General features: G+C 27.7%; 2 protein-coding genes across 5 annotated transcripts; one reads left to right on the top strand and one right to left on the bottom strand.

Annotated features, from left to right (window-relative positions):
• The first annotated feature begins 59 nt into the window (after window positions 1-59).
• On the top strand, window positions 60-4,381 carry LOC107071394 (WD repeat-containing protein 55 homolog). The gene is made up of 8 exons (XM_015330364.2): window positions 60-352; window positions 496-648; window positions 735-927; window positions 1,010-1,192; window positions 1,279-1,352; window positions 1,904-2,070; window positions 2,144-2,361; window positions 2,915-4,381. The coding sequence occupies exons 1-8, from the start codon at window positions 325-327 to the stop codon at window positions 3,171-3,173; spliced, it is 1,275 nt and encodes a 424-aa protein (XP_015185850.1). The 5' UTR covers window positions 60-324; the 3' UTR covers window positions 3,174-4,381.
• Sra-1 (Cytoplasmic FMR1-interacting protein Sra-1) lies at window positions 3,718-11,796 on the bottom strand. 4 transcript variants are annotated; one of them, XM_089174977.1, is made up of 19 exons: window positions 10,985-11,796; window positions 10,714-10,893; window positions 10,447-10,628; window positions 9,851-10,375; window positions 9,563-9,767; window positions 9,276-9,490; window positions 9,072-9,202; window positions 8,801-8,971; window positions 8,627-8,709; window positions 7,396-7,464; window positions 7,020-7,093; window positions 6,464-6,869; window positions 6,142-6,341; window positions 5,531-6,060; window positions 5,339-5,433; window positions 4,976-5,214; window positions 4,731-4,878; window positions 4,431-4,645; window positions 3,718-4,255 (listed from the first exon to the last, which is right to left on the bottom strand). In XM_089174977.1, the coding sequence occupies exons 1-18, from the start codon at window positions 11,192-11,194 to the stop codon at window positions 4,433-4,435; spliced, it is 3,876 nt and encodes a 1,291-aa protein (XP_089031103.1). In that variant the 5' UTR covers window positions 11,195-11,796; the 3' UTR covers window positions 3,718-4,255; window positions 4,431-4,432. The 4 variants fall into 4 exon arrangements, with proteins under 4 accessions (XP_089031103.1, XP_015185846.1, XP_089031102.1 ...); XM_015330360.2 differs by having other exon boundaries at window positions 3,718-4,645; window positions 10,985-11,318; window positions 11,408-11,796; XM_089174976.1 differs by having other exon boundaries at window positions 3,718-4,645; window positions 10,985-11,318; window positions 11,424-11,796.
• Window positions 11,797-12,091: the final 295 nt, after the last annotated feature.

The following is a 12,091-nucleotide window of genomic DNA, read 5'->3' as shown; positions in this document are numbered from 1 at the left end:
TATTTTCTATCTCCATGAGATGCCTCTTCGTATCCTTCTAAAATCACATGCTTAAGTTTACTATTACCTTATTGTTTTTAATTGTTTGAAAAAATGAAATAGTTATAAATAAGTATTTAATTAAAAATTTATTTATAACAAAGTCACGTGAATTATTCATTGTATAAATATATGAAATTATGAAGTTAAACTGTAATTAAATATTATTGATCTTGTAATTTGATTTGTATATAACCTATAAAATTATTAATTTTATATAGATAATAAAGGGTTCAGTTGTTAAAAAAAGTTGTCCTAATAAATTTTAATAAAATATTTAAAAAGATGCATTTCAATACTGGGCAATTAACGGGTATGTTTCACATATTAATTTCAATGATAATTATTGTTTATATGCCTTTCATTTATATTTATTTTCAAATAAAATAGCAAAATATAGATAAATATTATTATAAAAAATATAGACAAGATATTAAAATATTACTTGTTTAATAGGTAATTTTGTACCTGAAAATGATAGTAGCAATAGCAGCGATATGAGTAGTGATAGTGATATGTTAAGTGACAGTAGTTCGGATTCGGATACAGATATAGAATCTAACGAAGGATCTTCCAATGCTAATATAAATCAAGATTCAGTAGCTCCAGGTATATATATATATATATTGTAATATCTTTATTATTTTCTATTATTACCAAAATTTTTACTCTTTCATTCGTTTAATATTTTCTAGGTAGCAGCAGAGAAGGCTTAACATTAAATGAAGAAGAAGAAGAAGATGAGACTATAAAAGCAATACTTAGAAACACAAAATTGAACAGATCTCATCCTCCGACAATTGCATTAGACGATTTTGTAGTAGATATATGTTTTCATCCTCAAAATGATATGATCGCTGTGGCTAATATTTTAGGAGATATTGCGTTGTAAGTTTTAAACTGTAAAAACTGGTAATATTAGTTTTACACCATATATACTCTATGGTAATATATATTTTTCATTTATCAGATATAAATATACTAACGAAACAACAGAACTTGTATCATCCATAGAATCACATCTGAAAGCTTGCAGAGATATCGAGTTTGATCATGATGGTAAAATTCTATATTCTACTGCTAAAGATTTATCCATAATGATGACCGATGTGGAAACAGAAAAATTAGTAAGATTCTATGAAAATGCTCATGAGTATGTTAAAAATAAATTATATATTTTTTCCTTTTTTATATTAAAAATTTTAATGACGCTAAAAAGTAATACATTTTGAATTTTAGACAACCTGTATATACGATGACCATTTTAGGAGAGCACACATTTGCAACAGGAGACGATGATGGCGTAGTTAAAAGTAATACTTCTTCATTATTTATCTATAGAGGGATTTTTTTGAGAACTGTGTGTGGTATAGACTGCTATTCTTTATTAAATAAAAATAGAAAAAAATCGTATGGCATAATACGTTTTAATTTTCTATGACTTTATTTTTTATGTGAATGTTTGATGTACCTTTCAGGTTACACTTTATTCTTTAATAATGCAACTGTATATATTTTTTTCTTTTTAACTAATCGATGCCATTTTTCATTTTTCGTATAAAAATATAAAAATAGTAAAGTATAAATACTTTGATAATTCTGGCTTAATACTTTTATATGTAAGATAAAAAAAGAAATCGATTAACTAAAAAACATTAAAAAAACTAGGTTGCATTAAAAAATACAGTACAATTACATCTGCTAAGTGCATATGTTTTTTTTTTCTATTTCTACTTAATAAAGAAGAGTAAACTTATTTCAGAGTTCCAAGAGAATCACCCTGTATACGTTATGCATATTATTATATGCATTTATCATTCCATTAATATTCTGATTTAATTATAACAAAAATATATATTTTAAGTGTGGGATATCAGACAAAATGGAAATACTCCTGTATTTTCGATAAAACAAATGGAAGACTATGTTAGTGCTATGATTACGAATAAGGACAACAAATATTTAGTATGTGCTAGCGGAGATGGTTCACTCACAACGTTTAATATGCCTGCAAAAAAACTACATATTCAGGTAATTTATTTATTTAAAAACAAAAAGAAATAATAATAATAATAATAACATTACACAATTTTCTCTGGTCTAGTCTGAAGAATACGAAGAAGAATTATTATGCCTTGGTTTATTTAAATATGAGACAAAGGTTTTAACCGCTACTATCAAAGGAAAAATGTATGTATTCAATTGGGGAGAATTTGGTCTTCATTCGGATGAATTTCCTAGCTTAACCAAAAAAGCTTTAAATTGTATGATACCAATTACTGAGAATATTGCAATAACTGGTGGTGAAGATGGAATGCTTAGGTATGGAAATATTATATTTCGTTAATAATATACATGATGTCTCATAGCTGGTGGTACAAGTGAACAAAGAATGATTCTACATGAAAAATTAAATCAAAAATGTAGAATATAACTTGTTCACACAAGTTTGAAAATTTGTCGAGTACACTCACACTTGACTGAATTTTCAATCTTAGAAACTAAAAACTTTGTTCGATAAACATCAAAGTAGAACCTATACAAGAGACTTCGTCATACTGACAATGTTTATATACATATATTAAGTAGTAGACAAATACACTCCAAAATATCAGAAAGTAAGATAGTAAAATCCATCGAATTGAATTTAGACCAAATGCACGTCTATTCAACAAATTTTCAAACATTTTTTTATCAAAAACAAAGTCATGTTTATGAACAAATTCTATTTTTACAGTTTTGAGATTCAACTTTTCGTTTAGAATCAGCCATTGTCTGCTTGTACCATCAGTTACAAGACATCTTGGATATTATAATGAAAAAAAAAAATTATATTACTTATTACTCTTGTTAATAATCTAATATTAATTTATAGAGCTACAAGTTTATTTCCGCATCAGCATCTTGGTGTGGTAGGCCAGCATAATTTTCCAATAGAAGCTCTCGATGTTAATAAAGATGGTACATTGATAGCATCCTCATCTCATGACAACACCATCAAATTTTGGAACGTAGAGTATTTGGAATCATTAAGTATCTATGAAGGCATAAAGGGTGATAAACTAAAACGAATTAAACATAATTTACCAAGTAGTAAGGTTGACAATGCGTCAGATTTTTTCGCAGACCTTTGATAAATATTTTTATTATCATTATTATTATTAATATTTTTGTCGTTGCAGTTATTTCTTTTCATACATAAGCATATAATTTTGTTATATGCATTTAAAATAAACGTATACCAAATGTATCTGAATATCTCTTCAATATTTTGAAGAATTTGAATACATTATATTATTTTTAAACTTGTATTATAAATAAAAATAAATTTAAACGCTAATAAAACTTATTTTACCGAAATCATACATTTCGTATTCGTATATTTTGAAGATTTTTCATATGAATTATATAATATTTTTTACTACATTATAAAATGAGAAGAAATAATGAATAAAAAAAATATATATAATATAATTATTTTTTCTAATATTAATGTGTAGTATACTTAAAAATGAACACATAGGATTATAAAAAAGAATGAATTACACAATAAAAAAATGCAAAAAATCAACAATAAAATCATGCTCACTTTTTTCCTCTGTGTTCATAGTCCAAATAAGAAAATTGATACTTGGATAAAAGTTACACCACACAGGCTCACATACACGCATATACACATTTATAATATATGGAATTTATATTTAAGAAGAAATAACAGGTCTTGCTTGCTTCTGTTTATATAAATGCACAATATGCGCACACATACATACAGTACAGACATACTTTACAAATGTTATCATAAGCATAATCTCACAATCCATCGAATCATTGGGCACTTTAAAGTGTTCTCTTTATATATTTGATATTTGTATATTTTTCTAACTGCAAGACGATGCTCGGTTCTTTTTGTTCTGTTATTAATTAGATATTAATTATTATCAATATTTCGAAGGACATTTATAATAAAGAAATAAAATTCTGTTTTTTGTACTAATCACAATATTAAAAAAAAAAAAGGATTTTTTTAAAACAGTATTAAATATGTGTAGATCCAATACGACGGGGATATATAATATATACATATATGTATATATTATATCTCATTGCACGTGTTAAATTTTTTTCAGCGAAGTATCCCCAATTTTTCATGTTTATTAATTAATGGGACATATAGAAAGAAATGTTTATCATATTGGAAGCAGTTGATGCAACAGTCCTATGATATGAAAAAAAAGAAACAAAATCCTGAATTTAAAAAAACAACTTTAACTGTTATTTATGCATTGAAATCTCGTGAAAATAAATCTATCAGTCTCAAAAAAAAAAAAAAAAAAAAAGAAAACATTTACAATTTATTCTTGCAGCTGAGATGATAATCTTCACAAATTTACCTTCATTGATGATTCATTTGGCGTAAGTATTCTGGAGCATGATAATGTTGTTGAGCGTGTGCCAGTGAAGGATGTATCGGTGGTGGAAAACAACGAACATGTTCTACACTGGTTGCATCGCTATCTCCACTTTTTAAATACTTATTTAATACCGCAAAAATTTGAGAATTTAATACTTGGAATCTCCTTATACGATCCACCATTCGTTTTAAACGCTGTGGAAAAAGAAAAAAATAAAGAAAACAAATGATAATAAAAAATTAAAAGATAAATTAGACAAAAAAATATGATAATACGTACAATTCCTTTGACATTTTCATCCTTGCCATCTACGCGCTGTACTCTGAGAATATGATAGCAAAAGTCAAGAGCTTCGAACCTTCTTTGTTGGCCGAGTAAAACTATCATAGCGCATCCAGCCCAATGTAAACCTTCGCCGAATAATTCTCTACAAAAGGTATATATAGCATATATAATAAATATAATATAAAAGAGAATATAAAAATAAAATAATGAAAAATAATAATTATATTATAATTACTAACTCTACGGTAAATTCTGTATCTCCGACTGGAATGCAATATACAAATTGTAAAGCACTCCAAAGTCTATGGAATTCTGTACATTCATCAACATTCATAACTCCATTAGCAGGTGGTGGCCCAACCCAAATAGGATCATCTAAGAAACTGCGTAATCTGCTAAGTACTATTTCAAATATTGACAAGCCGCAACAGAGTCGTTCTCTTGTTAACAAGTCTCCTTCTCTAGCAATCATTGCTTGCTAAAAGAATAAGAAATATACAATTATATATATATATATATATATATATATATATATATATATATATATATATATATATATATATGATTTAATTATTGTATATTCATTTTTATTAATTAATTACCTTAGCGGTGCCCAATTTATCTACATTTGGTACAATCTGTAACGCTGCATATTTGGCTTCAAGTCGCTTTTGTTTGGTTTCTGGTTTTTCACCCTCTGAAATATATATCCGCCATTGGTCATTTGGTTAAATACTGTGTGTGGTGTGTGTTAGATACTCTTAAATTTATTAAATTATATTATTAGAATGTACCTTTACAATAAGGTCTAGGTAATATATTTTGGAATGGTGCTGCGTGTAATAAATCGCAAACTTCTTCTTGCGAAAGTGCTTGCTCCATCAGAAGGCAAAATAATATAGTATTACCAAATTCTCGAAAATTATGAAATAATTCTGTTTTAGCATCTGGATATTGTACGATATCGTTTAACTGTGCATGATAATATCCCAATACTCCGGGAGATCCATAATCATAACGAGGAAGTTTACAAACTTTTGGCATAGCTTCCATTAAAGTTTTAGTAAATTGATGTAAACTTCCTTGAATTAATGACTTGACTATTTTTAAAAGTTCTTCCATAACTACAGCTATACCTTGATAACCTAATAATTTACACATTGTACGAAAATGATATGGCCCAACAAATCCAGAATACTGTCCGTATTGGGTACTATATGCTAAATTTAATTGTTTGCTACCCCAGAGATAATGATGAGACATTTGTGGAGGTTTATCTCTGTGTACTGGTTGTACAAATTGAAGACCGCGACATTTAACAAATCTTTAAACAAAATTACACATTCATTATTCATATAATTCATTGTAATTAATAAAGAAATAATTAAGCAGAATTTTATTTTACCTATTTGTTGCAGCATTATAACAATAATTTGGTAAAAAGTCATAATTCAATTCCCAAAATACGTGAAGCGTTATTCTTCCATAAGGAGCAAGAACATTGTGATTTGCTTCTCTGAACATAGCATCGTATTCGTCAAGTGCAAGCCATTTGCTTAATAATTTATGAGTAAGTCGATTGACTTGTAATAATCCTTCCAATTCCTAAATGGAAAATACAATTATTTATAAATATTAAATATAAAATATATATATATATATGAAACTTGTAAGCTCGTTAAATATAATAATTAAATTATAATAATAATCTTATAATTGAAACTTACCACTACTCCTGTGATATCACCAGATTCAAATTTACTGATAGCTAAATCTAATGATTTTTGCATATCAGCATTGATACGCTGCGTAATTAATTTATTTAGATCAATACTTCTTCCCAATAATTGAACATGTCGTTGTTTTAATAAAGTTTCATATCTATTAGCACGGGGATAAGAAAGTAAATATGCTCCTAATGCAACGCATTCTACTCTAAATCGTTTATCTAATAAAATACTAGCAGCTAATTGTTTATAATGTGCAAAAATTTGTTCGCTTAATTTGTAAACAAATTGATCGAAACATAAATTAACTTCAGCTTCCACTTCATCGTAAAGAAATTGTTTACGAAATATTGTTAATGCGTACAATGCGCTGTCATTGTACAAATCCAAGGGATATAAAACATACCTAAAAAATATGAAAATTAAATAATTAATTGTGGTATTTGTTATTAAAAATATGTATGAAAAGCAGGTACACATTGTATAGAATATGTTTGGCATTTTTCAGCAAAGTACAATATATATATATATATATATATATATGAGTTTTACGTACTCCATCATTGATGGTTCTTTGCTTCTTAGTATATGGTCGGTTAATATCCAAGGCATAGACATTTCAATTGGAAACTATATAACAAAGAATATTATTATTATTATATATAAATATATTACAGAGTGATAAAAAAAGAGGTTTAATATTTAAAAGGCTTATGGTACTCACCGAGTCGAGTAAAAATGTTTAATTAACTTGGGTTTATAAATAAAAGTTAATTTACAGCAAAATGGTTGATTTTAGGACCCATGTTAATTCGACATTTTTTTTATTCGTCTCGATGAGTACTATAAGTTCTTTGAGTATTTAATTCTTTTTTAAAATTATCATTATATATATAGAAATTTTAGTATTCACGATAGTATAGATAAAATACCTGAATTCGTTTCTCCATTGTGATTAAATCGCTGCATTCCTCGTTATGCTGATGACGCACTTGACATTTCTAATCGTTAAACAATAATTATATATTATTAAAAATGTACCAAAATTCTGATATGATAATAATATCAATAAAATAAATGATAGAATAACATTATATTTGATATGAACATTTTCGTGACGGGTGATAACTAAACAGAATATTTTTAGTTGAATATTGCATATGATTTGCAAAAGTCTGTATAATAACAAATAGAAACAATGTTCCGCTATTTGTAGGTATATGAATATAAAAAATATTGCATCTTAGTATATTGTTTATATAGTCATTTGTTGTTTCAAATTTTTCAACATTTAACATTACAGATAAGTATAGACAAAATATTTAGTCCAATAAAATAAATATGATGAATTTACAGCTACATAAAATTTATATTCATTCTTGAAATTCTTGACAATGTATATTTTCTGCTAATAATGCATTTTGATGTTTCCTAACAATTTTTATGATAAATCGTTTTTGAATGTATGGTCAAAACAATGTATAGTTATTAAATTTGTGTCATTATTGTTTATATTATTTCTATTTATATCATAGATGATTTACTCCGTTGCAAGAATTAGCAAATAATTTAAAAAATTTATTTTTGTTTCTATATTAAATTTTCAATGTACAGGGTGTCCTGTAACTAACGGTACAATTGGACAGTGGCTGATTCTACATGACAAGTTGAGTCAAAAATGTAGAAATAGAATTTTTTCATAAACATGGCTTTGGTTTTGATAAAAATGTTTGAAAATTTGTTGAGCACACATGTATTTTGTCCAGATTTTTATACTTCTTCATATGTTTATAAAACATTGTCAGTATGATGAAGTCTGTTGTATCAGTTCTACTTTGATGTTTATCGAACAAAGTTTTTAGTTTCTAAGATTGAAAATTCAGTCAAGTGTGAGTGTACTCGACAAATTTTCAAACTTGTGTGAACAAATTATATTCTACATTTTTGATTTAATTTTTCATGTAGAATCATTCTTTGTTCACTTGTACCATCAGCTATGGGACACTCTGTATAATGAATGAATAAAAAAATGTCAATTGTGAAATGATATAAAACTATTATGTTGCCCATATTCAGTTAAAAACATTGAAATTACATAGGACTAAGTTTTACGTCACGAAAATGTTAAATTTATTTATAAAGAAGAAAAAATAATATTTTCACCTGTATTTTTCGACCCATTGTCATTTCTAAGTAAAATTCTCTATACCATAATTGTGACAAATCGCAACAATTTTGTAATGATTCTAGAAATAAATAAAGAAACATTATAACAACACTTTCTTAATATTATTTCTTAATATCAAGCGGCATTTAAATAACGAAAATTTAACTTACCACTAAAATTCAAAAGATAACTCCAATAAAAACTGGTTTTATGAAATTGATCAATTTGTACAAGATATTGTCCATCGATATCTTTTCTTAATGTACGCTTCCCACCACTCTTGTCAGCAATTAATGATTCCAACATAGTACGAACCATATAGAGTTGTGTTGAGGAAGGACCTAGATAAAAAAATTCAAATATAAAATATTATAGAGATATTCTATAATAAATGATATAATATATTTGTGTTTATTCATTATTATTTTTATAACAACTAACCAACATTTCTTCGTGGAACTTTTATACCAAATCCATTATCCGGATCTTTCTTTCCTTTTAAAGCAGGATCTCCTAATGGTTCGACACCGAAATGCCAATCGGCGCAAGTTTCTCTCACGGAAACGATTATACTAAAATTAGAAATTTGTATAAAATAATATAAATAATTAATAAATAAAATAATATAAAGAAGAATTAACAAACCTTCGAATAAGATCTTTTTTATTTTTAATAGCCTTTCTTAAGGGCTCACGTAAAGCAAGCTGTACAAAATCTTGTAATTCTGCATAAATATTACGACGTATTGCATCAATAAATACTGTTTCCATGCGTGCCATTAATACTTGCAATCCTTTAATCATTGCGATGACTTCGATAAGCGCAAACTTTTCTTCGTCTGTATAATTATAACGTGTGGCCTATAAAAAAGAAAACATTTTGTCTCAGTAATATTAAATAAAAGAAGAGAAGACAATGAAAAGAAAGCTTACTCTTTCATATTCTTCTGCTTCTTGAGGACATTCCTTATTCATATGATGATCAGTTGGATGAAGCAGTTTCCAACTATAAAGTTCTGTTACAACGCTTGTCCATTGAGAAAGTAATTGTAATCCACGTAAAGCTAATTCCGCTGTTTCACTATTTTCTACGTCGCTACCGCATTCCTTGTAAGTTGTTGTTACTTCATTACTATACCTATATTATAAAAGAAGAAATAATATTAATATCACTTAATAAATATTATATAAAAAATGAAATATATAAATAATTGTCATTACCTTGCTAATTCGCTTATATACTTTACATGATCATCCCTAATTTGAGGCAGATGAACCATGAGACCAGCTTGCGGGCTTATACTGTTGGAAGACGAAGAAAGTGGCCACTTGGAAGCATCAAAATGTTTCGAACGTTTAATATAATTAAATGGCGCAATTTGCATATCACCGAATAACGGTACTACTTCCAAATTTTTAAATATTCTATCAATCCTATCTAATTTCAATTTTTTCTTTTGATCCAGTTTGTTGATGTTGCATAATTCACTATCCATCAAGAATAAACCAAATCCCATAACTTTGACTAACATATGTTTTTCGTTAGGAGTAAGATACATGGTAGTTTCAAACATGTAAACGCATATATTTACAACATCTGCTAATAATTCTTCATAACCGGGAATTTTTTCTAAATTTTCTTTCACCGTATCACGTATTTTGTTTTGCGTTGCCAAAAACATTGATAAATTTTGAGATTCTTGAAGCGTTTGAGAATCTGACATAACTTTTAGAAATTGTGCAGCTCTGAAATGGAAGATTTATATATTTCAGTTAATTATTAATTAATGGTAATAAATATAAGAAAATTTCTATACCTTCTGTATGTCGAATAATCATTTTTGACACTAGATTTCATATTCTTCAATTCATCCAAGACAGCAAACATATTAATAAACTTTCCCAAAGTCAGCAAGTATGCTTCGGATACAAAATCTTTTCTTTTCTCATGATGACATAAGCGTTTTACTTCTCCGGAAAATCTTTCTATGGCTTTCCGCTGTAAACAAACATTTAATTACTTGATAAATATACAGAATATATACATGTATAATAGATAAAATACATTTAAATAAATAACATACTTGGAAATACATAAAATTTAACAATTTATTAACTTCAGGTGCAAGTACTTCTACTGTTTTTTCATAAATTTCAACTCTATTTGGTTGTTCGTTAGACTTTGGTTGTGGAATAGCACGCGAACAACATCTCCATGTATATAACATAACGGCATGTTCTAATCCTTCTTCTAATAGTTCATTCTGTCAAATATTTACAATTGAAATATTTTAATAATACAATTTATTCTACATTATTTGGAAAAAAATAAATTATTAAGAGTAGAGTTCTTACCAAGCTAGCATGAACAGTAGCCTCTTCAATATATTTGGCAATACCGGTAACAAAACCATTTCTATCTTCAAAATTAGTATCAAAGTTAGCTTGATATACAACAGAGCACGGTTGAGCTTCGATGCAAGGTTGTTCATCAGGCAAAGTAAACTCGTCTAATACATCGACGTTTGAAAGAGCATCGCCCAAAGTTACTTTGTCGGTAGCCATAACTTATCTCTTTATATTAATAACAATAATTAAATCCTCATAGTCTTCACTACGTTAAATGTATAATCGAGCAATGATATTATAAAGTAAAATACATTTATTTGTATTGTTGCATTATTTTATGCTGTAAATAATATATTTCTATTAGCATAGTTTGTTCCTTTTATATGATTCATTTATATCTTATCTATCTATTTAAACATAAATACACACACACACAAACACACACGTGAAATGAATAACGTAAGGTTTTTTATTAATTATTTCATAATCCTCAAGATATTTGAACACACACTGTACATACAAATATTTCCCCCATAGCACCGCCCAGATGGTGGGGATGAGAAAAAGGGGATGGCTTTGGTTTGTTCTATTTAATCGCTGTCAGTTCGAATTCTCCTATTTTTCTATTTCGATACAAACTAATGAACCTTTTTTACATCTTCAAATCAATTTGTTTCCCTTGAAATCGGAAATAATAGAACATTTTCGATCCATTCTTTGTATCGTTCAATATATTAACAATTGTATTGTATGCAACGCATACACACCACTTTACATCTTTTATTATACAATGTACTGACACGAAACGTGATTCATAAGTCCTACCTATCTACTCAATTTTATAGTACATACATATATATATACATATGGCGCTCTCATCGAGTACCTGGCGCCATCTCGCGGTGGTCACAAGAAGTATTTGCAACTTCAATTATTTTACTAAAGAAGTGTGGTCAACCGACACACTCATTCATTTGTTTGTGAGACATGCCCACACACTGCTACGCGCAGCCAATCATATTCAAGTACGCCGACAACTTACAACAGCGTTAAGTTGGCATCAATGCTACATTCAATATTTACGCGCGACTTTCAACGAAAGAGAGAGACGCC

Source organism: Polistes dominula, unplaced genomic scaffold (genome assembly GCF_049000335.1).
Source record: "Polistes dominula isolate Pdom_NZ unplaced genomic scaffold, Pdom_raw_medaka contig_78, whole genome shotgun sequence".
Classification (NCBI taxonomy): Eukaryota; Metazoa; Arthropoda; class Insecta; order Hymenoptera; family Vespidae; genus Polistes; species Polistes dominula.
The sequence above is the reverse complement of the archived record's forward strand: the minus strand, read 5'-3'. Positions and strand labels throughout refer to the sequence as shown.